Source organism: Telopea speciosissima, chromosome 10 (assembly GCF_018873765.1).
Source record: "Telopea speciosissima isolate NSW1024214 ecotype Mountain lineage chromosome 10, Tspe_v1, whole genome shotgun sequence".
In the NCBI taxonomy this organism is placed as follows: Eukaryota; Viridiplantae; Streptophyta; class Magnoliopsida; order Proteales; family Proteaceae; genus Telopea; species Telopea speciosissima.
In genome coordinates this window covers 3565247-3590662 of record NC_057925.1, presented here as the reverse complement: position 1 = coordinate 3590662, position 25416 = coordinate 3565247, and the positions used below count along the sequence as shown (strand labels likewise).

Sequence of the window (25416 nt, the reverse complement as noted above, 5' to 3'; positions counted from 1 at the left end):
TAGCTGCACATCTGCTGGAGTTTAGTTTCTGATCTGTGGGCACCAATCACACCTTACGGCTGGGTTAATTTCTAATTTCCTGTTGCCTGGTTTAAACCTGGTTTTCTCTGCAACTAAGGAGTCCCTGCTGCAGCAATTCTAGGGATCATATCACCCCTCAAAGCGGTCCATTCGACCTGAGTTTGAGTCAGGTCAGAGTGTCTGACTTCAGATCAGCAAGCTACTGAAACCCCTAAATTTATGCTATCGGCTGGTCTATTCTGAAGGTTACTGCTGCTGCAACTTGAAGGAGCCATATCTCAACGACTCCTTGTGGGTATCAGCCTGGATTTTGAGGGTTATCCTACACCATAAGAGCTACCTTCGATCAAAATTTAGTCCTCTTCTGCTGGCTGGTTTGGTCTATATTCACTAAGCTTCTATTTTTTATATTCTACTTTCTAATTCTGAGACCCTGTGTTATCTCAGTCGATCCTCATAGCTTGGACCTCAATTTTTCAGGGGTTATTCACCCTATGGAGGTCTAATCTCGATATGAATATAAGTCCCATCTGAGTTTTCTAGCTGCTATTTCTGGTTGAGTCAATTTTCTGATTGTTATTGTCTATTTCTAGTGGTACTGATTAGGCTGCTGGTTGTTGACCTATCGTGTTTGGAATATAAGGCCATATTGTAGGCTACTGTCGAGGGTTAGGAAATCTATTTATTCTACTGTTTCAGACCTGAGTTCCAGATTGCAACATTGTTTCAAATCTGAAACCACTATCTATATTGGTGTTATTTGTGATCTTGACTGGGGTTGGATAGGTTCCATCTAGCCTTACATTAGTTTGTCCATGTTCTCAGAAAAATGTTCATGATTGACACTGTTGCCTACTTTTGTAGCTCTGGTCTTTACCATACAAAATTTATGAATTGTATTAGAGAGAAAGAGACATGCAGGCCATCTCTCTTAGGTCAACTATGAAAGTGTCTGCTAGTGATGTTTAGCTGGTAAGAGAAAGCTTTGAAATGGTTGTGACTGTCTCAAAAGGGTAGTGATGGGATGTTATAGCATTTTCATTATTTAGAGAGAACAGAATTGATGTAAACGTAGCTAAAATTTTGAAGATTGTTATGTCATGAACAAGGAGGAAACAATCAAGTGGGTTGATTGCAGCTCATGCCATGGGAAATGGTAAAATCCATATTGAAAGACTCTTATTATGAACAAATTAGAGCTAATTTGGGAGTCGCTCCAATAGATGATAAGTTGCGAGAAATTCATTTGAGGTGTCATGGAAATGTATAATGGAGGTGCCTTTGAATGCTCCAATACGGAGATGTGATTCAGATTGGAGATAAAAGAACCAGGGGTAGGTCTAGAATGATTCTAGGAGAAGTGGTGAGGAAAGACATGCATAGCATAGGACTAGTAACAACTATGACTTCGATAGAGCTAGGAACTACTGCAGGGGCTGGGTGGGGCAAATGTACGCAGCCTTACCACCCTGCTTCCTAAGGGAGAATGTTTCCAATTTTGAACCTACAACCAACAGGTTGTAATTGCTCAATTTAACTGTTGCGCCAAAGCTCGCCCCCTACTTTGAATAGAGTTTATTGCAGAAAAAGGATCCATGTAGACAATCCCATTAGTTGGGATAAGGCTGAGTTGTATATTTGCTTTGGAGGACTGCTGTTGATGATGGATGGTCTTACGGGTTCTTTAACCCAAATAATTATTACTAGTGTTCGATATTAGGGATGAATTTGGAGGATGAGTGTGAATTCTTCTCTGTCTTGCAAGAAACATATACTGACATACTGACACCGACATGCATATATGGTTAACTAGGTAATTCTGGAGCAAGTTTATTTATAGACCATCATGTGAGTAGCATTAGGAGTTGTAGCAAAGGCTTGTACAAATGGTTATTGCCTTGAAGGTCTCTTTGTTTATTTCTCCACTAAGTGTAACTTGAATCTTAAGCAAGTTGATCTACAAAGATTGGGCATCTATCTGCATAGCTTACTCATTTGTTTTCAACTTTCTTGTATGAAAACAAATTATGATTGCATTCACCTTTTCTTTTGTGGGTGGTGCAATCTTTCCTGTCAATTGGTTTACAAACAAGGATCTACTCGGAAGGTGCAGTCAGCATCATGAGTGCTAATGCTCTGGTTGATGCACAACAGTGAATTACTAACCTGAGCAGCAAGATAATTTTGGCTCTGAAGAAGTGGAGTAAATTTATTTGTCTGTGGAAAATGTACTGAACTTATTTCAGAGAATTGTTGGGTGTGAATAAACTTCTCTTAATAGCCTGGATCGATTGCTGCCTTCTAGAGAGAGATGGGTTTTTCAAAGGCTTGCTGGGTTTCGCCATAGGTCTCGGCTGGAGGTAAGAGACGGTAGTTCCTTATCGCAATTTTGTTATTTGGATTATTTAAACCCTTATTTCCCATTATACCCTTCTTTCTACTCCTTATCCTTGTGATGTCCTTACTTTTCCTTTAATTCCTAGATTACCCTTATTCTTTAAATGGTAATTTCAATTCTGACCTCTCTTTTAGTTTACCTTATTACCCTTTGAGTTCATCTTTAATTACGAAACTGCCATTCCATTATAACTTTCAGTTATTTACCATTCTGCCATTGCTCTTGTGAGACTTCAAATATTTACTGTTTTGCCACTTGTGCTTATGATTGGAGTTATCTAACACAGTAACACTTGGGTGGGCCCGTAGCAATCCAGTAAAGGTTAACCCGACCTGGATTGCATTACTAAGACACTAACAGAGAACTAATTGGACAGAAAGAAACTTGAACCAGAAATTCCAGAATGGAAGCTTTATGGGAGAGAGTTTATAATTAGCAAAGGGCTATATGCATTGAGAAGAAACCAAGAGAATCCTTTCTTTGGGTTTATTGTTAACATGAAATTCCTCATCTCTCCCCCCCCCCCCCCTTTTCTTTTGTCCAATAAAAAAAACTTGATTTTATTGGAAAGAGGTACTTCTCTGCTAACTTGTGGTTGGTGGTACTACTGGAGTTATCTACTGCATCCTTTAACGTCCATTTTTATTGTTGCCTGATTTTATTTGAGAACCTCCTTCATGAGACCTGTCCTGTATTCCGGTGTCTTCGCCTGCTTGATTGTTGGTTCTGACTTATTTGGTACCATGTTTTGGAATTACAGTAGTAATTATAAGGTAATTTGCAATGTTTCTCCTTGAAGGTCAATGTGTCTCTCCATAGCAATACTGATCCAGTAGGTGTATCTTTACTGTTCCTAAAATTTCTGGATAGTTTTCAACTAGGATTAACTGGGGTTGTCAGTTTGTTTCACAGGTCTGCATGATGTTGTACCAAAAGTGCATTTTGCTGCTTTTGTCCGTCCCCCCCCCCCCCCCCCCTTCTTTCACTTTTTTGGGTACCCACAGAAAGTGATTAAATATTGTCAATTATTTGAGCTATGGCCTGGCAGTGCACTGTTATGTGTTTGCTATGGTATCAATTAATAAAGGGGGAGGGTCATTTCCATAGTGGGAGAGAGACAGACACAGGTCTGGGCAACCTGATGGTGTACCCAGACTTTTACCATTAATTAAATATGTATATAAATTCCATAACAACAGAAATAATTAAGCTGTCAGTGTGATTTGTTTGCATAAATTTTTTCATATGCATTGCAGGGGTTATCCCGCATTCGATTGATGAGTACTCAAGGGCATTCTGGCTAAAAACACCAGGGAGAAATTATTTTTTTTGCCGGGGGGGGGGGTGGTTGCATAGGGGGAAGAGTGAAGATTGCATCGGCACTCCCCCATCCCCACACCCCTGGCCCTGAGAAGTTTTTTTCAAGTTTTTAACTAAAGATTTCTTAGAGGATTGCCATTTACTGGGATTTTGAAGCAGAGCTACCCGTTATCCACTCCTAACTCCGTGACACTGGTAACTGGAAACCTGTTACAGCCAAATCTAGCATCTTGTGCCAGTATCAACTGGTTTGATCTGGCTTGGCTCGTTGTGTGTGGATGTTCCATTAGCTTTGCTTTATCCTACCCCCATTCCGGCGCTGCTTATGTTTTCCTGTTTGGAATATTAATCAGTGTTTTTTATATTAGTGTCAGGGAGGTTTCATTAAATTTTGTGTAGTTAAAGTGTTGGTATTACCAGTATAGTTAAATTTGTTCAGAGCACGAGGCAATTCTGCATACATGCTTTGTACAATTTTAGAACTTCTTTCAGGTTTTGCCTTATTGAGTACTTGCCTCCCATTTCCATTTTCTTATTAATACAGTCTGTAGGAACCCAATTGTCTTCTGTTTGGTTTTCTTGTTTTTCTGTAACCCATTTTTTGGCCACAGCAAGGTTTTGTATTCCTCGAAGCAGGAGGGCATTCTATATAGGTTACTTTATTGGTTTCTGTAGATTGTTATGTATTAGTTGTAGTCCATGGAGATTTGTTTTTCCCTTTGCTGGTGGATTATCTGAGTGTCTCTGGTTGGGGCTTTCCTTTCCAAAAAAGGCTCAAGTAGTGGGTCAGTTAGATTTGAGTTCCTGAGAAAGCCTGTTACCTACCAGTACCTTTCTCTTTTTGAATGCTTCCCCAACAAGAGTTCTAGTGGGAAAAAATGACCGTTCCAATCAAATCATACAATGTTTGTTTCATATAAAAAAAAAACATACTAGTTGTGATTGTAGGAAGAGAGTATTTTTTTTTGGTAAGAATTGTAGGAAGAGTTGCAACTCGATTGGGCAGGTGATGGTGGGGTTCTAGATTAGGGGCATGCTTGATTTGGGAATTCGATTTTTATTAGTGGTAGAATTGGTCATTAGATACTTATAGAACTGGCAAATAGGCAGAATAAATGTATTCTTGATCACTTGCATTAAGCAGTTAAATCCTGTAGGAGCTGTTTTTTTGTTTTGGGTAATATCTAGGAGCTGATTTTGGGAAGGGAGCGGTTTCAGAATGAAAAGATCGAGTAGGAACCGATTAGATCTGGAATGATTAAGACCCATTTAAGATACATATTTAATCTTAGTTAATATCTAATAGTTATAACTTATTAGAGTTATGTCTTAATTATCAAGAAAAGAAAGGGTTGATGCTTGATATTCGTATGTTTCTAAAAGTATTCAAATTATTTTTATGCTTTGGGAAGTTATTTGTATACTTACGAATTTTGTACTTATTTGAGTGTTTGACTGCACATAATCATTAAGAAATTGAAACCGAACCATTCCATTGTTGACCAAGATCGATTTTTGATTTTGGAACTCTTTAATAAACAGGACGGTTCTGGAATCGACTCTATAGGATCGGAATCGATTATGAACCATTTGGATTACCCAGAATCATCCCGATTAAGACCCTTAGGGCTAAGTCTTTAGTCCTACCAATAAGTTGCATGGATTTTGGGAATGTCAATGGCTGTCAAGTGTTATTCTAAAGAAAAGATTCTACCAAAAAAAAAAGAATTCTAAAGAAAAGAAAAGTGGTAGATCAATGTGGGACTGAAAGTGATAATTCTATATGGCAGATTTAGGAATCAACTTCTCAGTCAGTTGGGTTAGGTGGCTCAATCACTGATGCTTGGAATCGTTCTTTGTTTCCCTTTCACTTTAACTGAACCATTTATTTCATGAAAGTTGCTTTCTTAAGGAAGGTTCTCTCTGCAGAAAAGTTAAAATAAAGCCTTTAGGGGAACCCACCCCAGTTCCCACTCCCCGCCCATCATCAGAACTCCTTCAAGTGAATCCCTCTTAAACTTCTTCTGCCTCAATCATTCTTCATGAGTAACAATCATTGTTCATGAGTAAAGGAATTCCTCCTCCACTGGTTTGAAGAAAACTTCACTTTTTTTTTGTAAGAATTTTTTCCTTCACTCATGGCGAAGAGAAAATCTCTTAATCTATGAGTTCTAGTGATTGGATGGGACTGAGAAAAGGCATTTGGAACCTTTAACAATAGAGATAAGGTAATGAAAGAATCACGTGATGGATCACTGTTTCAGGAATCCCAATGGGTCCATGTGAAAAAGCAAAAAGAGATCGACGGCCCTTCTCTAGAGAATGAAGCGCAGCCCATCACATGGCATTACGGCCAGCAGCCCGGTCTCTAGTTCAAAGAGTGTTTATCTCTTATCTGTGTTGAATTTGATTGGGGCATCAACTCTTTGCAATATAAGAAAAAACAAAGATTTTGTGGCATGGTTTTAGTAATGGGAATCGGAACAGGTGAATCGTTGGAACCCCTTTTCCAATTGTGGTCGATTTTCTAAAATCATTTTTTTGAATCAATGGTGAATCTTGCTTGATCTTCATTTTTTACTACTGCTTTCTTCTTTTTAGTCAGTTACTAAATAGAGAAAATCAATAAAGCTTATCTTTTGTAGCAAGATATCCAATGTATATTGAATAAATAACTCCAAAACGTCATAAATGTTGGGAAATCTTTGTTTCTTCTCGATTGTAATGTTTAGGGTTTCTACCAATTCCGTAATAGATGGACCCTATACCATGTCTTCTTTTTTTCTTTTTTTTTGGTAAATGACCCTTATACCATGTCTGATTTGTCATACTTGAATCATGTTCCTTAGGATCCGGATCCTCTCCAATGACGCAATCACCCAATGAGTGCCCAATGGCTAGGCTGGCTGGCACACATCCCAATGTGTGCCCAGTCAGCATGCCCAGCTCAGCCGTTGGATGTTCATTGGGAACTCCCTCGGCGACTTGTTGGAGAGGATCCTGATTCTCTAAAGACTTCATCAGTTAGAGAGAGGATTCCCTACATTGTCTGAGTGCAGTTTGGCAAATAAGAGAATCCCTTTCGAAATGTGACAAGAGGGAAGAGGACATTATGACATTCACTCCTTCACATAAACAATGATATGTGAGAGAGTGTGTAATTTCATTTTTTGAATTTGCATAATTGGTTAAAGAGCCAAAGAAGAAATTCCGTTGTCGTTTGTTTTGACTTAAAATACAAAAGTGATATTTCATTGAAAATATCAAATTTTATAGATAAATGATTAAATGATAGAATAAAATCTTTAAGAGAAAGTTTTCCTGTACTGTGGATGCAAAAAAGTACAACCATCGATGGCTGTCAATTTTTGTCACTACTCGATATCCGTCTGCTCGTCGTGCCTGTGTGCTTCCTCACACAGGTAGGGGCGCAATGAAATAATTATCACCTCCAATTTGCGGGCACCTCCAATTCTTCCAATTCCTCTAACAGGGGGAGTGGACCCCAACTTGGATAGTGTTTTCGGGCAGGGGGCAGGGGGTAGGGTGGTCATTTATGCCCCCATGTGAGGAATTGGAGGAATTGGGAGGAGGCAGCGAATTGGAGGGGATAATGATTTGGGTGCAATGATCGCCCTACCCATTGCCTGAATGCCCTACCCGGGTGGGGGTAGAGTGGTCATTGCACCCCTATCGGTGTAAGGAAGCACACAGGTAGGACGGGCAAGCGACAGTAGAGGATCAAAACCCATTCCCCAATACCCTCATAATGCCATTGGAAGGACAAGGTTAAAGGAGAACCCCCCCCCCTTGACCATGGCTAAAGGAAATCATTTCCAAATCTTTATGTGATAAATAACACCAGCGTATTCTCATACCATGTGGACCCCATGTGAATGATATTGTTTAGTATGACACCACTAATGAGGTGTTGGAGATTTCTTATGCATTTGGGGCATGGGGAACCCTCTCCCTATTTATGGGACCTTTTTTGGGAAAGTGTCCTCTATTCGGGAGCATGGCCTATGCTAGTGCTTCCGTGTTTATCTCTCTACTCCCCCAATAAAGGGTAGAGATATTCATACATAGGGATGGAGGAGAGAGATAGAAACATGGGAGCACCAGCATATGCCACGCTCCCAACAAAAAACATTTCCCTAGTTTTTTTATAATATAACAAAGGAAAAAAGACTGCTTGGTCGCACTCCTTACGCCCAGACACATGGGTGGCAAAATGACCACCCCACCCCTATATTGGATGCTTGGGTGTGTGCTGTCATGCATGGAACAAAAATTCGATCGAAACATGTCGAAACTATCGAGTTAACTCAGTTTCCTAGGTTTCCAAGACGAGTTGAAGGGAGATTTTATAAAATCCCTGGATTCGACCGGGTTTCGACCATATTTTGGTGGTTTCGACACATATGTTCATCAAAACTAAGGGACACTTGGCTCGAAACTAGGACAGATAGGTATTCATGCCAGAAGCTGCCAGAAACCAAGACAGACACTTAGTTATGTCTAATGATTTAAGTAAATGTTTTTATATTTGTATTTCATTTGCTTAAGATATTATTCATAAATAAGCAAATATCTCCTATTGGAATCCAATAAAAATAGTTAAAAAATCAAATTCCAAAATGATAAAAAGTCAACCCCCCAATTCAAAAACGAAAACTAGATTTTTTACGGTAGGTGCAATTTTCAACTTTCTAATGCTGAGGTTTTTTTCAAATCTAAAATTCTATAAATCTTAATATGGTAATACATTGCTAAAAACTAAAAGTACGGTAAAATATTCATTTGTTTTGATGTTCAAACAAATATTTTCATTCAGACCGATTTTGATAGTATACGCGCACACCAAATTAAGTTTGACCAGTACATAACTCCTTCAATATACATCAGATTCAAGCAATCTTAGACTTCTTGAAAAGCTATCAAAACAAAGCTTTCTAACAAATCCAAGATTGCTTAAACCTCATTTATATTGAAGGACTTATGTTCCGGTCAAACCTTATTTGATACCATATCCAAGAATAATATACAGTATCAAACTTGGGTCAAAACCATAAGTAATATTTTTAGTGTTCTCTATGTGAAACTAATGCATGGATTGAGTTTAAAATGTCAAAAATAGGTAGCACAACAAAAATCAGGGCAAAAAAACAACTTCTGGGCCTCGAAACCAAGGTTCGAGTTAGCTTGGAGAAAGTCCCAAGTTTCGACAGAAATATGGTCGAAACCGAAACAAACTCGTTTTCTGGTTGGTTGAAACCTAGTCGAAACCCGAGTTTTAGAACCTTGCTCTCATGTGAATAATTTTTTATAAAAAAACAAACGAGGGTTCCTCACAAGCTGATAGAAAATATAGTGTAATGGGCAATGATATAAGACTTATCTGTTTGTATAGCAATTTGTATGTCACCGAAATATCCTCATAAAAGTTGGAGAAGGGATTGATAGAACCAGTAAACGTCCTTTTGTATCACTTGAATCATCAAAACTTTGATGTACATACAGTGAAGTTGAGTCGTATTAAAATACTCTCCTTAAGGTTGTGCAAACTGGGACATTATATTCATACCTCCAAGATAAAACAATTCCCAATCATAAAAGGCTGCCCTCCAAATGTGATTACAACTAGGTAGTATCCGAAGATTATACTCATTAGCTCATTGACAAAGACATACTACAATAGTGATGAAAAACAAAAGGAGGTGTTTGTCTAAAAAATGTTATTAGAGAAATGGGCAAGACTTTTCTCTTTATATAGGAAAAGAAAAGACACCCCTAAAGGATGTCTTCAAAAGATGCCCACAAATCATGTCTTTTCCCACAAGGTTTGTTTGTTGACCATTAAAATAAATAGGCACACCCATTGGTCATTTATGTGTCTAATAAGTGTTACGGAATGGTTTCATACATGGGAGGACAATAAAATCATTTCATATGTGAGAGAGATAGTACCTATAGTTCGGAAAAAAAATCCTCTCCAATTACCTTAACAGTGTAGTGCGGTGCAGTTCGGGGTTGAGAAATCGACTCTTGTCAGGCATGACATCCAACAGTGCTAAGCTTGAGAAGAAAGAAAAAAAAATGACTCAATCGATCTTGGACCATTGGATGTCGTGTCTACCAGATGTCAAGATTAAAATCCTCTTCAATTCCTTGATTGCCAAATGCGATGCAGTTTGGAGCTAAAGAGCTCAACACTTAACAGGCATGACATCCAACGGTCCGAGGTCGATTGAGTCAATTTTTGTTTTTCTCGAGCTTGACACCGTTGGATGTGACACCTGTCAGGTGTCGAACTCTCAACCCCGAACTACATTACACTGCACTTTTAGGGAATTGGAGAGGATTTTTTCTCCACTTGTCGACCTTTCAACCCCGAACTGCACTTCACTCTGCGATCAGGGAATTGAAGAGGATTTTAATCCCCAAGGTTTGAGTACTTGATATCGGTTATTGTTGATATTGAAACCAATACTAATTTGACCAACTCGGACTAGATCAGATAGTTTTACCGACAAATATTAATACGATTCTCTAGGAGTGATCTACACCAGTACTCCCATGAGTTTATCTCTCTCTTCGCTATATGAAAAGACATCTTTGCTCCTTAGTTTTGAAGAGAATGATGACACATGGGAATGTCGATGTACGCCACACGCCCAATCAGAAAACTGCTTCCCTTTTATATTTCATTATTTCTCTCTCTTATATTGCCTTAAGGGTTCTGAGAACTTTTCCCCTCTTTCCCATAAAACAAATAGGGAAGCTCAGCATTTTACTGCCATTGGTATTTGGGACTTCCCATTAGGAAAGTCTTCTTGAGCTCCTACTATTAACTCTTCTTGCTTTTCTATTGCCAATCATCAATTCATCATCATCTTATATTTGATTGATGTCCTGTGATTAGTGTTTTTGGTGTGAAATATACCAGGTTTCGAACCTACAGTGATAATAGACCTTTCCCTTGTTTTTTTATGCCAGGTTACCTCCTGAGTACTGAGTACTGACCACTGAGCCACCATCTAAAGTTTTAATACTTCCAAGTTCCACCCGTGCTCGAAACCCACTTTTCTCGGGAAAAAAAAAAAAAAAAAACAAGTCTACAGTGTCCTAATAATGTACTTCGGATACGTGAAAAATGCGACTTAGTGGTGTCTACTTAGAAAAAAAAAACTGTCTTACATCGAACCATCCAATGGTATTCTACGAGAAAGAAAAACAAAAAAAAGTCTTGCATTGAACTTGGAATTTAGTTTGTCTCCAGGGAGCCTAGCGGTGTTACCAACCTTTGGACTGTGTCGCACACATCTCTAGATGTGCGGTACAACTCAACCGCTAGATGCCCCCTGGCAACACCCTGGACGTTGGGCTCCTTGGAGACGATCCTAATCCTTTAAAGGTTGTGACTATAGAGAATTTTAATCCCTAGATTTTACCGTCATTAGCCTATAATTTTCTACAACAGTTGAAAATTAAAAAGGGCAAAAAAAACTCAACCACTAGATGCCCTTTGGCAACACCCTGGGCTTTGGGCTCCCTGGAGACGATCCTGATCCTTGAAAAGTTGTGACTATAGAGGATTTTAATCCTTAGATTGTACCGTCATTAGCCTGTAATTCTCTGCAACAGTTGAAAATTAAAAAGGGCAAAAAAAGTAGTCGTCGCCTGAGAGATTCGAACTCTCGCGGGGAAACCCCATGTACTTAGCAGGCACACGCCTTAACCACTCGGCCAAAGCGACACGATGTGTTGTATGAGTCAATTTATCTTATTTAGATATTAAATTATTGGCATTTCGGAAATTCCCAAGCAATTCGAGGGGGGGTACTTAGCAGATAGCAGTTAGCCCGCACTGTACTTCGCCATCGTTTCTGCGAAGAAAAGCAATCCACACCCACTCGCACTCTCTCACCCACTTGTAAGCTCCACCACTCCAAAGATACAGAGAGAGAGAGAAGATCGGAATGTCGTCAATTAGTGCCACCGCCACTCCCGGCACCGGTACTGGTAACATCAGCAGTAACAGCAACAGCAACGGAAGACAGACGTATTGGTGTCACGGGTGCGACATGAGCGTCTCTCTCTTCTTCTCTCCACCTCTCATCTGCCCTCATTGCCATGGCGATTTCCTCGAAGAGATGGATTCCCCTATTACTTCTACTCACTTCCCCCACCTCTCTTCTAACCCTAATACCCACCATAACAACAACACTCACCCCCCTCCTTCCCTCGAACCCTTCCCCATCCTCTCCCCTCCTCAAGCCATTCTCCCCCTCGCTATCGACGAAGATCCCGATACCGATGATGACACCTTCCAAATCCCCGACGCTATCCGTGTCGCCGCTTCCTCCTCCTCCGATGATCTCCTCCGTGATAGCCCTTACCTTGACCGCCTCATCCAGCACCTCGCCGATCCCGATGACGATACTTTCGCTCGTTACCATCACCCTTCCTCTACTCCGGCTTCTAAGTCCTCCGTCGAATCCATCCCTAGCGTCAAAATCACGACTTCATTATTGGCCGCTGATACTCTCCTCTGTGCGGTCTGCAAGGACGAATTCGTGGTCGATGTCGAGGCCAAGCAGTTGCCTTGCAAGCATCTTTACCACTGCGATTGCATTCTCCCGTGGTTGTCGCAGCATAATTCATGTCCTGTCTGTCGCTATCGCCTCCCTACGGATGAGCCCGAGCAGCGCAGCCGCAGCAGACCCACTCGAGGGGCTAGGGTTGCGGTGAGATTTGGGAATTTTATGGAGGATGAGGATTTTTATGGAATTGGGAATACATTGAGGCATATTGCTAGGAGGCACGGGCTTGTGTTTCCTGTGAGGTCGACTGCTGCTGCTACTGCTACTGCGGATTCTCCTCAGATGGCGCAAGCTGAGACGAGCTCTGCGGGACCTGCAAATAGTGGGGAGACTGTTTCCAGCTGGCCGGTTGAGGGAGGGAGTGGGACCCTTCTGAGTGGTGGTGGAGGTATGGGTGACAGTGCCACCAGGCGGGATGAGGATGGCGATACTGTAATGTCTGAAATTAGGGCTTTCTTCGATTGAGTTTCGGCCATTCCTTTTGTGATTCTATTTTGGCAAACGCCAGGTATTCTCTCGGTTCTTCTCTCTCTCTCTCTCTCTCTCTCTCTCTTTCTCTATGTTTTTCTTTCTTGTTTCATGATCTGCTGAAAATTTGATTCATATTTCTCGTCTGAGTTTCGAAACTAGTACAGAAAATAACTTGTATTTCAGAAGTTCGTAACTGTTGAGCATTTGAAATGATGGGTTGTAGTCAACTAGAACTAAATTTACATAGGTAGTGTGGTGATGATCATGGTTGAACATAGAAGGTGGCAAAATCTATGCAATCATATAATTTGGCAATTAAGAAGCCATTAGCCATTCACCCAGCTTCTATAGTCGTATCTATTATCCTCTTGAGTGCTGCCAAATGAACTGTACTTCATCTGTTCATGCTTATGTTTTACTTCTATATTAAGCTTTCAAAATCTGGAGATGAATACACATGATACGTCCTGGGAATCTCATCCCTATATAAAGCAGCTGGCTGGGGATATGTATTTCAAGAATGGCTTTTAGAAGCTTTCATATTTTTTTCTTCCCCTATGCCAAGCTTTTGCTGTTTTGCAGGATATATTGTAACTTAATTGGAAAATAGAGATTCTTGAAGTAAATGTGACAGACGGGTGGGATTGTAAGGGCAGTCACAGCCCATTGGTGAGCTTTAGAATACAAGCTTAAGGAAACAGTAGAGGCAGTAGGTGTGGTATTAAGGATACATTAAAAATGTTCATGGGATCATTTGAACATTAGAAGCAGCTGGGGGTGACTGGTTGTGGTTTCATATGGATTTCTTGGGTCTTGAAAGTTGCTAGATGGGTTTCTTCAACCACTTGAATGTAGGGATGACTAAAACCAGTGGAGTACGTGGGATGGTTTGGTTGTGGGTTTGGCTAGTGTAAACAATTGCTCTTAGTGTTTTTGGTAATGGTGATGAGCTTCAAACTGCTATGGAATAGCATATTACAGAAAACAAATGGAAAAGGCAACATGGGAAGAGAAAGATAAAGGTTCCACAGGAATCTACCTAGGGAGATGTAGAAATCCACATTCACATCATAAATCCCCGTGATAAGAGCACTAAAATATAGAGTAAGGATGAGTAAATAGTACTACTTGGGTGTATAGACTTCTGCAAATACTCAATTAACTTGTAACATGATTTGAACTACTAATCTGTGATACATTATTTGAAGGACCCAATCTAGCAATAGAGATACTTTTTTAGACAAAAAACAGCTTTTAAATAGTATAATATATAATATGACTGCCTGCCTGTTTTATCTTATTCCCTATTATTCTAGCATTACAGTGGCAATATAGGTGCCCTGCTTGGGCCCCTGCCCCTCAGATATTCATATTCTCCTTTTTCTTGTACTCTGATCCCAAGATCGATTTCTTTTGATAATTATTAAGAACTTCGAGAAGTGTGCTAGTCTTTTTTCAAATGCTTTATACTATAGGCACGTGCTATTTGTACTCATTGGACCAACCGACCAACAGTTTGTAGATTTATTAATATGAGTTTAGATTCTGTATTAGTGGTTTCTATTTGTACTGAATATTCTTCAGTCATAATTGAGAGTCTTACTTGTAGTGGGACACTGTTTTGGAAGTCAAAGTTACAGGTCCATTTCACTTTTTTTTTTTAGATGGATAGGCCCAAGGAGAGGCGAACTCATGACCTTTTAATTGTGAAGTGTTGGTCCTTGCCAACTGAGCTACCCCTTGGGGTGATGCATTTCTTTTCTTCCAGACGTAATGCTGGATTTCATGTTTCTTGGGTGCAAAAGACTAAAAACCTGTTACTTTGGCTTGATTTTTGTGTTCCGTAGGAAGGCTTTCTGGTACTAAGGAGCCCAACATTTGTGCATCCAATGTGGCATAAGAGTTTTGACACAAATGCTGACAGGATGTCAACCTATGAAACCCTGTTCAAAGCATTACTACACTTTGCAGTTTCTTTGAAAGCTTATCAAGGCTATTGAGGATTAGTAACAGAATTTTATCAGTATTTATAAAGGGTATGGAGAGTTTTGATTCTGTGAAGCAGAATATGATGAATAAATATAGATTTGAGCTCTTACTTGATGGAGGTTCCAAACTTTCTGTTTCATCTTGTATGTGCTAATGAATTTGAGGTTTCTAGGTACTGATTCTCAGAATGCTATTGGTGCTGATTCCTGTGGGATTTGTCTCTTCTTGTCTCTCTATTGTCTTTGTTTCTCCCCCCCCCCCCTTTCTTTTTTTCTTCTTCTTTTGAATGAATACTTTCTCTCTGGGTATATCAGCCTTCCACGTGACATAATTACTTGGTCTGCACTGACCATGAAACCTTTCACCATATGATATGTGTGAGTATCTAAAAATTATATTCCTTTGGAAAGAGAAGAAACTTTTTTGTTTGCAGTGTGGTTTGAACCTTTCACTTAGTATGCAAGTAGACTAACCAAGCTAGAATAGGTTGGCATGTTAAAATTTTATATATAAATATATTTGTTGCTCAAAAGAAAGCCTCACACATTGGGGGTTCACCAATCCTTAGGATGGATCTGGGCCTGAATATCCGGCCCAAAGTCTTGGCCAGGGTCAGGGACCTGGCATAAGGCCCTTCCACTCCAGTGCAAGGCTTAACATGCTAAATTGCCACCCCCAATGGTGAATGTATAACAGGGATTACCAGATTAGGTCCTTTATGTGTTCATGTAAGGGTCATTCTTGAGACCCCACAAATCTCTCATGGAATGGCAGGGATGCTGTCTAGCTAGAAAATGGTTGCATGGAAGGGCCATTCTTGAGACCCCACAAATCTCTCATGGAATGTCAGGGATGTTGTTGTATCATATGATTGAAACAGGTTTTAATTACCTCTCCCTTCATTGGACAGTAAACAATGTCATGTACTGATTCTTTCTTGCATTTTTTCCCATGAGATAGACTCAGTTATTATTAGTTCATTACGGCTCCCTTTGTTTCACCAGAAAGGTATTTCTCAGAAAAAAGAACTTTGTTTGACTCATTTTCTATTTCTACATCATTTAATTTGGTGTTGGAGATTTGAGGAAAAGATTCCAGCCAAATAATGGGGGCAGTGAGCCCCATGGGTGGTAATTGTATGATTGACTAGGCCGGCTACAATTATAGAACCACACATTTGGGATGGATGTTATTTTCCAATTCTGTCTACTTTGTTTTCATCAACTATGGCTCTGCTATGCTTGAGAGTTGTCTATATGTTATTTATGGAGTGTAGTTATTAATTAATTAAATTTGTATCCCCCTGTCCTGATGATTTTTTGCAGTTTATGAACAGTAAATTGTCAGAAGGATGTTACCCGTGAGGTCTCCACCGAAATTTGGTAATTGTAATCTGCATCGGAACTTCTTGGATGTACATGTGTGATCCTTGTGCTTTATAGTTTCTTTTCTTTTTTATCTTTTGCCTTTATGCATCTTTATATATTCCCCTCCTCCACTGGTTACATTTGTATTTGGGTGACATGGAATCCATCCCTAGCAATCTGGTTCTGTGGAATGTACATTAATTTTGCTTCCATTCTTTCAAGTTTGAAATACTAATAAATAGAAGGTGAAGCTGCTTTATTCTTGCTCCCTGGGGAGGTAATGTTGATATTTGTTGGCATGTCACTTATCCAAAAACATTCTGTGAGGTGCTAGTTTTTTTTTTTGGTAAACTGTGAGGTGTTAGTGGTGGTAGATTGATTGGCTTTCATTCATATTTCATGCAAGTTCTTATTTGTAAAATTTAATTTGATTTAGTTTTTCTTCACATCACCTGTAGTGATTGGCACTATGATAAGGATATTCTAGGAAGACTGAATGTCATCTTTAAATTGAAGGTCCAAAATATTTTTCTCAAGTTTAATTAGAATGTATTCTCTCTTCACCACGGGTTAAGAGAGGTCCACCTGAATTTGAATGGCAAAGAACAGAGAAGGTGTAGTCAAGAACTCGAGGGTGACGTGGTCTCCTCTTTGGTTTTGGCTCTTTCTGTTTTAGTCTCCCCCCTTTAGATTTTGATTACTTTGCTGAAGATCCACAGCATCCGGCATATTCCTTTCGTCAATATTATCTCTCCATGCATGTGTGACGTGTAAATAAATGTGTTTGGTTAGGTCTCTGTCACTCTTCTAGGAAAGCGCAAGCATTGGTTGCAGAACTAGAAATGATGATGGAAAGAAAGCAGCAACAGCAGGAATTAGACGGCTCTGTAGCGTACCCCTGTACTACAGATCTTGTGGCGTGGCACCAGAGCTCGCCATATGGATGGCATAGATCGAGCTCGGCACGTTGGACATGATTGCTTAATTTTGAAATCTGTATTTACAGTTCGATCCACACCATCCAAATGAGAGTTTGTCCATGTGGTGAGTTTTGTGTCGCACCATAAGATCTATAGAGCACCCCACGCTGCAGAGGGGTCGGATCCCAGCAGCACAGCGGCATCTCTTGAGAGATATCAAAGAATGTGGGGATGTTTAAATAGGGTTTTAAGAATCAGGATCAGATTGGCCGTATTTGTTAATCTGGATTAGAATTAGCGGAGGCCAATCTCGATTCCAGCAATCTGATTCGGCCAATATTTGTATGAAAACTAGGATTAAGCTATTAATGGTATCTTTGGTAGCATTTTATTTTTTATTTTTATCAATTTAATATAAATCATTAATGAAAATTATTTTTGATCAAAACATAAAAATGATTTGGTAACCAATAGACATAAAATGATTTTTTTTGAAGAAATTGGTTTGGTATCCCTATGTACAAAATGGTTTTTTGAAAAAAAGGGTTAAGAGATGTTTCCTTCACCCACCTTCTTTATAATTCTTTCAACTTTCCAAACCCTTTGAGTTAAATTGCAAAGCATAAAAATCATATTCATGGATGAATGGATCAAAGATGGATTTGTACAGTAGAACATTGATGATGGAGTGAATAGAGACCCGAGATGAGGGATTTATGAGAATGGAGTACTGCAGTTGTGGTGTTCATCTCTCTCTCTCCCTCCCTCTAATTTATTTATTTTTCCACCGTAAAATCACCCAATCAGTTTGTATCGCTTTTTTTGTATTTAATTTTTTGACTTCCTCTTCTTTTTCTTTGACCACCGCCCCATCCATGGCTTCCAAAATTCCAAACCCAAGTCATTCTTTAAGGCTGGACAAATTAGGAAGGGTCCGGATAAGAATCTTCAAAACTCAAACAAAATGTTAGATTTCGTTACGTTGTAATGCTGTTTATCCATCTTGAATATAATTTCTCTCCAAATTTTTAGCTTTTTGTTTGAAAGTTAGAAAGAAAGAAACTTTTCTTTTCAGAACCCAACTTTTCTTTTCAGAACCCATTCTTTTCTTTTCTCTGGATGATGATCTGTTCCCAATTTCAGATCGAGGTTTTCGTTGAGCGTTTCTTAATGGCAAATCTGATTCGTTTCTTAATGGTAATTCTGGTTTGTTCTCCTGGTAGCTTCATCCCAAGGAACTTCTCATCTTCCTAATCATCTCTTCTCTGTCAATCTCTTTTTTCTTCATCAAAGTACAAGGGTCTGTTCTATATAGGAAGGGAGAGGAAATCACATGTTGGTTGGGGGCGTGAGGAAGATACAGACGGGAAGAGAATGGATGGGGTATGGTGTGTGCGTGATACAGAGAAGGAGAGAGAGACTGAGGTTGCAAGTGCGGGAAAGAAGAAGTTTTTTTTTTTTTTTTAAAGAAAGAAGATGAGGGAAGAACAAAAAGATGGAATTGAATGTTAAAAAAATAAAGAACAACAACAAAGCACAAGAGTGCGTTTCCATAGTGGGTTTCAGGTTTTGTATGAGCCACATATCAAGTCATTACCGTGCAAGGAGAGTCCTCTCCCTCCTCCTCGTACGAGGAGCTGAGTCGGATTGGGAGTAACAGATCTGGTCTCCGTTTTCTCTGCAACCCAGGAACGAAGCAGGAGTAATAGATTCGGTCTTCGTTTTCTCTGCAACCCAGGAACGAAGGAGGAGAAGTGAAAGGAGACAGGAAGAAGAAAATGGGAGATTGGGGGGGTTGCAGGGGTTGAGGCGGGAGAGGAAGATAGGATATTTGTGGGGGAGGGAGAATGAATTGGGGGGGGGGGGGGGGGTTGAAGGGGAAGGGGTGGGGAGCCGATGAGTAGGGAATGGTTGCAGGGAAGATGGTGAGAAGAAGACGAAGAAGAATAAGAAGAAGAGAGGGGCACTGCGGTTTGACTTTCTAATACCAAACCGAATGACGTTTTTACCCCCACTTTTGTGACATATAAGCATATGTTCATTAACATTGAGCGAATAAATAGAACAAAAATAGCTTTTGGCCAAAACACAAAAATGGGTTAAGAGTCGTTTTTGGTTTTTGATTTTTTTCAATCTTTTATAAATAGAAACAGGCTCCATAAACGATACCAAACACAACCAAAAACGTTTTTTAAAGCAAAAATCAAAAATAAAAACTATACCAAAGATAGCCTAAAACATCGATTCTGATGTTGAATGCTAACTGATCCAGGTTGATTCCAATATGATCAGATCGGAATTGGCCAGGACCAGTCTAGACCCCGACACTGTGTTTTTAAACCCTGGATTCAAGCCCTAGTCTAGTCCATGCTCTACAATTCAACATCTTCTCCAAGAACAACCATTGTCACTCCCTCTCTGATTATTGGAAAAATTCATAGTTCAATTACTTTTTTCTACTTGGGCACAGTGCTGTCAAGGTTTTAAAATGCATAATCAGTGACGAAAGCAGTCAGTGTCGATTTTGATCCAATTCGATTTAGAATCGGCTTGAATTGGTCTGAAAGAGCCCTAGAATCAGCAGATCAGAGGAATATTTTATAGGAATTGGCCATATTGAATCGTCACAAATCTGGATTTGTGATTGCCCCTGAATCGGGCTTTTCCTGTTTCGATTCGCCAATTCCTGAAACCCTGCCTTTTAACATGCTACCGGGGGGGGGGGCGAGGAATCTCCTATGCCACATCAATGGCAATGCATAGAATCTGTCCCCACGGTCCCTAGAGGTGAGTCTCACACCACATGGAGAGTCCAGATCTGTCCCCATGGTCCCGGATGGGGACCGTATCCAGACTCGAGAGGGAGTACTTTGTCAACAGCATTGCAATCTTTTTCCCATTCTTTTTTAAGGAAGTCATCGTTACACGATGACTCCAAAATTGTGAATGAATTAATTGGTATGTGTATTAGTGATTGATTACATTGAGACTGAAACTATGCTGATTTTGCCTTTTTCGTACATGTAAAGAGGCCAATCTTCTTATTGTACAGGGGAGTATGATATTATGCACCTAATTTTAAAATTTGATATGGAAGCTATTAGATTCCGGTATAGAATGGAATATTACACCAGGACAATGGGAGCGCAGATGGGGTACCACACAGTCCCCACATGTTAGGGTGGAGAAAGAGAGTGTGAGAGGATTGTGTGAAGTTGGCTATTCTTTTCCATGATACAATTTCATACATCAAATTACATAATTATCATTTGTCTTATATAGTCCATATCGATAGTTACAACTTACAAATATGAATAACCATGCTTGATTACATGATGAATATACTTTTCCCTTAACATGAAAAAATAAAAATGGGAGAGGGATGGGTATGCTAGCACCCTGTGTCAATCTCTCTCTTCCACCCTTTGAAATGACTCTCTTACCCTCTCAAAGGGAGGAAGAGAGATAGACACATAGGGTGCTAGCATAAGGTACACTGCTAGCATACTTAGCCTTTTCCCAATAAAAATATTTTGAATGAATCATAAATAATGTTTAAATACAATTGGACGAATTCCAGAAGAAAAAACCTTTTTATTAAAAAAAAAGGGAGAAAAGTTTGGTGGGGGGAGGGGGGGAGAGTGTATTGCCCACGCTTAGACACAGTGGGGAACGAAATGACTGCCCGACTCCCTATGGAAAGCATAATTCTCGCCCACCAAGATTTTTTTGTGCGTATTCTCATCAGGCCCCATGTGCATGTAGGGGCCACGTTCTCCCATAGAGAAGCTCCCCTCTCCCCCCCCCCCCCACCCCACCCAAAAAAAAAAAAAAAAAAAAACAACAAAACTTAGAATAATATCCTTGTTATTAACATGTTGCTTTCCTCTTCCCATTTATATGGGAGAGAAAACAGTAGAGAGGAGTGTACCAATGAGGTTTGGGGGAACAGTTTCATATATATATATGAGCACAGCGAGATCATTTCATATGATAAGGAGATAGATAGAGACATAGAGTAATAGAGAGTTAGCGTGTCAGCCTTTCCTCCCTTGACAGCGGTCCAGAGAATCTTTTCCCTTTATATGTTTAGTGGAACATATTAGCACTTATTTGTCTTATTTCCAACAAAAGAAAAACACTCACTTTATATAGAATTAATATACATATATACACACATTGGTTGAATGAATTAATAATTACAAAGAAGATATATAGGAGAGAAGAAAGCAAACAGTGTTACCCATTTACACATATTTCCGAATCATCTCTCTGACTTCATCAATCACCAACCATGCCTTGTGTCCACCAATAACCTCTTCCTTCATCTCTCCATCTTTCCATAACTGCAATTCCATTCCATCCCACTCCCTTCAATTCTTTAATTTATTCACTTTTCTCTTTCATGTTCATGTATTCTAGTGAATGAAATTCAAAGAAAATCTTATCAAACATCAAGAGATTTACTAACCTGAATTGTTGGCATTTTCTGAGCAAGGGAGAGAAATAAAGGGGAAAAAATGAAAAATAAACATGTTATAATCTAAAACAAGAGAGAGAGAGAACAATGCCAATAAGCATAACAAAGATCAAAGGCTGTAACTTCACTTACAGATATGTTTCCACGCTTCACAAGAGCTTGAGGGACTTTGTTGACATCCACATAATAGAATTTGATCCTGTGTTAACGAAACAAATTAAACAATATAAGCTCCTTATAACCAAAAAAGCAACAAATTAAACAATATATAGTTGAATCAACTATCTACATTTTAACACAAGGATTTACGTGGTTTACCCAATATAGGCTATGTCTGTGGTCAAAGCTTCCACTATTATAATAAAGAAATTACAAAACCCTCACACATCTCTTTACGAGATAATCCCTATATATATATAGTCTCATGCAGTGCAATATAAAGAAACCCTAATCTTCAAAAGTATAAAATAAGGGTGTCAAAATAAACCGAATACTAAATACCGAGCTGATTTAATCGAACCGAATCAAATTTATTCGGTTCAATTTTGGTTCTGGTATATGAGCATTGAATTTGGTTCGGTTTCGATTTTAGTTCAAAAATTGTCGTTTGAACCGAATACCACACTTAAATCCAAAATCCTGTATCTTTTTTTCTATTTATGGTGTTGTCTTTCCTTTTGGAACTATAATTTTGATGTATTTCTCTGACTTTATTGATGGATAAGCAATATAAGATCTGAAAGTAGAGAACCCCATTTGGGATTTTTATTTATTTATGAATATAAGGTTTTGTGAGCATTTTATTTATATAAATGGAGTTTCTTGAGAACACAACAAGACAAGACAGCCTAGTAGAATGGAATCGTATTGGATAATCGAATTGGAATCGTATTAGACCCGTATTGAAAAATCGAATCAGAACCATAACCGAATCGAACCAAGAAGGTTCGGTTTCAGTTTCCACTTCCAGAACCGACTCGTTCTCAGTTCAATTTTTATTCACACCATCAAGGCATGAAACCGAACCGAATGACCGAAACTGAAGCGATTGACACCCTTAGTATAATACTATCCCCCCCCCCCCAGCATAAACTACTCTAAAAAATCTAATTCGGGGGCTCTTGCCCCCACTCCCTTAGCCCACTCAATGGCAAGGGGATTATCCATATTGAGGAAGAATCATTAATACTTCTTGGATTAAGTTGAGATTGAATTTTCATTCTCTCAAGTGTCAATGCACCTTTAAAATGCATCAGACAGTGCACCTCACTTGTGCATTGAATTTTTATCCTCCCCAATGCCGTGGCCACTTTTCAATGCACTGCACTTGAGAGAATAAAAATCCATTGAGATCAGCTTCACCAATCACCACCGATAACATTCCCTAGTTAAAAAGAATGTTTAATTTCAAGAGAGAGAGAGAGAGATGGGCTTTCCTCTCATCATACTCTGCTGCCAATTTCTCCAGTTTTGGCTTCAGATAGATGCATTTCCGGCACCAAGCAGCCATCCTTGACGAACCAAATTACAGAAAACAATAAAACCGTCAAATATATAACCCTGCCATGAACTCAATTTGGAGGTTAACAACCCAAGAATTAGAAGTTCAGAGAGAGAGAGAGAGACCAGTGGATGATGATGGGTTGGGAAAGCTGTTGGGCTTGGAGGAGAATCTGATCGAGTTGATCATTGTCTGCAATGTGTTCCATCTCGACGACATTGGGTTCCGACACATCTTGCCAAAACGCTTCCGCCTTCAATTCTGATCTCCTCCATTTCCTTCCCCACTCTCTCTGCTTAATATCGTTCCCGAAAGATGACGAAAACGTGAAACCCAACCCATTTACAGACACTGAACAGCCTCCGTTACTTGATGACTGTTGCTGTTGTTGTTGTTGATCTCTCTGATATCTCTCTCTATATAGAATCTGAGAATTCAAAGCTAAAACTGACATCTTCTCTCTCTCTCTCTCTCTCTCTCCCTCTCTAAAATGAATTGTTTTAAGCTGATGATGTTTCACCGAGAAACCCCAAGAGAAGCATTACAACTGATCAAAACTCGAAATTGTAACTCACATTGGACAGGATTGAATTTCAGGTTGAGATTAAGCAGGGAATTTGGTTTTTTTTTCTTTCTTACACACGGAGATAACCTTATCTGAGAGACGAGAATGGGGAAAGAAGAAAATGACAATGGGAAATGGGCCCGCATTCAAGGCCACAAGAGCCCCATGAATATCCTCATAGAGGATCACACCAATTAGGTGAGATAAAACGGTATTCTTGGTAGGAAGGCAGCGAGGTCATTTCATGTGAAGAAGAAAAGATGCCCGATGGTTCAAAGAATTTTTTCTTTATATCCAATAATCTATATGTTATGTTGGATTTGGATCTTTTCCAGCCGTGCGAAGGTGTCCAACCCACATCCAATAGATAGACTGGCACAATCCACATTGGGATGTATGTTGGCGTGTGGATTGTGTACATCGCTAGAGAGGATCTGTTTCCTGCTATGTTAGCCAAGGTTCAAGTAAATGGAATTAGCCTCTTTCTAATTTTATTCCGATCTGACGAGAATCAACCTAAACCCAACAATTGGGTTGATTATTTAAGTCGAGAGTCGATAAAAATCAGATCCAGCCAATTCGATTCTATAGTATTCATACTAGATTTCTAGGATTAGGTTGTGTTGCAGCTGAGATCCTCCTGACGTGAACCTGCACATGCATGGAAAGCCAAGAAATAGTAGGCTTAAGATTGTACGACTTCACTTGTGTGCTTCGACCACTATAGTTCAATTTATAGGACGAGGAAAGAATGTCTTGAGGTCATGTAAGCCTCAAAGGTCCATGTAGTCCTTAGTTCATGTGAAACACATACTTTAGAGTTTAGGTGGGAGATCTGAGCGGGGAACCATTGAGCTGATTTGTAACTGGCATTGTGGAGAGTCCCACATTGGCTGGCCAAATGGAAAGTTCCAATCATACATTTGGCGTGGGGAATCTTGGTCATAAGGGCTTCCTTGTGATCTCAAACCAATCATGTGTGGACTTGCTTATGTGGCTTTGGACTTGAATCCTTACCATGTGACGTCCATTTATTGGAGAGTTGATCTTATATGTATCAAGCTGATTCTTGAGCAATTCTAGTTGAATTAGAATTGATAGAAGCTGATCCCATTGCCGATTCAACTTATTTGAACCTAGATCGGAAGCCTCCAAATGGGTTGTTTATAGAGGAAGGGATTTCAAAAAAACTGGTAAAGTAATGCTATTATTGCCTAGTGGGCTGTTTCGTTCTGGATTGAGTTAGAATGGGTAACTGGTTACCAAAATACTCTATTTTGTTAATTATGTTTTTTATAATAATAATATGTAAGGGGATGTAGCTCAGATGGTAGAGCGCTCGCTTAGCATGCGAGAGGTACGGGGATCGATACCCCGCATCTCCAATTTCTATTATTTTTTAGGTTCATTTTTCTTTTCGTTTTTTTGGGATATCATCCCCAGGCCTATCCTATCTGAAAAAAAATTCTCTACAGCCTTGATCTTGCGATGCCTTGCAGTTCAGGCCTGAGAACTCAACACATGAAAGATGCAACATCCAACGGTACTAGATCAATCAAACTCGCAACGTTGGATAAAACATCAAAAGCATGCATGCAACATGCCTTTGTCCCGTCAAAATCGTCATGTGATAATAATGACTTTTGTTGGCAAATTTCCTGGCACATAATACATAATCTATTATGGGAGACATAATATTTGTAAGCAAAAAATTTCTTTCATTGGGAGGAGAAATCCCTCACCACGGGTGATGTGCCCCATGTGATGGGATTCTTGTT

At 39.5% G+C, this 25416-nt stretch overlaps 2 protein-coding genes and 2 non-coding genes across 5 annotated transcripts; 2 read left to right on the top strand and 2 right to left on the bottom strand.

The window, feature by feature from the left end:
• Positions 1-11416: 11416 nt before the first annotated feature.
• On the bottom strand, positions 11417-11498 carry TRNAS-GCU. The gene has a single exon. It is a non-coding gene; the product is annotated as a tRNA-Ser (tRNA).
• Positions 11499-11698: 200 nt separating this feature from the next.
• Positions 11699-16438, top strand: LOC122643885 (E3 ubiquitin-protein ligase RING1-like). The gene is made up of 2 exons (XM_043837456.1): positions 11699-12853; positions 16131-16438. The coding sequence occupies exon 1, from the start codon at positions 11722-11724 to the stop codon at positions 12808-12810; it is 1089 nt and encodes a 362-aa protein (XP_043693391.1). The 5' UTR covers positions 11699-11721; the 3' UTR covers positions 12811-12853; positions 16131-16438.
• Positions 16439-21297: 4859 nt separating this feature from the next.
• Positions 21298-23527, bottom strand: LOC122642714 (thioredoxin-like 3-1, chloroplastic). 2 transcript variants are annotated; one of them, XM_043836278.1, is made up of 5 exons: positions 23199-23527; positions 23013-23083; positions 21705-21775; positions 21564-21581; positions 21298-21457 (listed from the first exon to the last, which is right to left on the bottom strand). In XM_043836278.1, the coding sequence occupies exons 1-5, from the start codon at positions 23525-23527 to the stop codon at positions 21374-21376; spliced, it is 573 nt and encodes a 190-aa protein (XP_043692213.1). In that variant the 3' UTR covers positions 21298-21373. The 2 variants fall into 2 exon arrangements, with proteins under 2 accessions (XP_043692213.1, XP_043692212.1); XM_043836277.1 differs by having other exon boundaries at positions 21299-21438.
• A 1423-nt stretch (positions 23528-24950) lies between these two features.
• On the top strand, positions 24951-25023 carry TRNAA-AGC. Its single transcript has one exon. It is a non-coding gene; the product is annotated as a tRNA-Ala (tRNA).
• Positions 25024-25416: the final 393 nt, after the last annotated feature.

Bases quoted from the DNA above. Each gene is read 5' to 3' on its own strand.
- LOC122643885 (XM_043837456.1), top strand. From the start codon at position 11,722: ATGTCGTCAATTAGTGCCACCGCCACTCCCGGCACCGGTACTGGTAAC.
- LOC122642714 (XM_043836277.1), bottom strand. From the start codon at position 23,527: ATGTCAGTTTTAGCTTTGAATTCTCAGATTCTATATAGAGAGAGATAT. The intron at 23,084-23,198 runs GTCTCTCTCTCT...TGGTTCGTCAAG, and splicing joins CAACCCATCATCATCCACTG to GATGGCTGCTTGGTGCCGGA. The intron at 21,776-23,012 runs AGAGGAAAGCCC...TGTTTCGTTAAC, and splicing joins ATTGGCAGCAGAGTATGATG to ACAGGATCAAATTCTATTAT.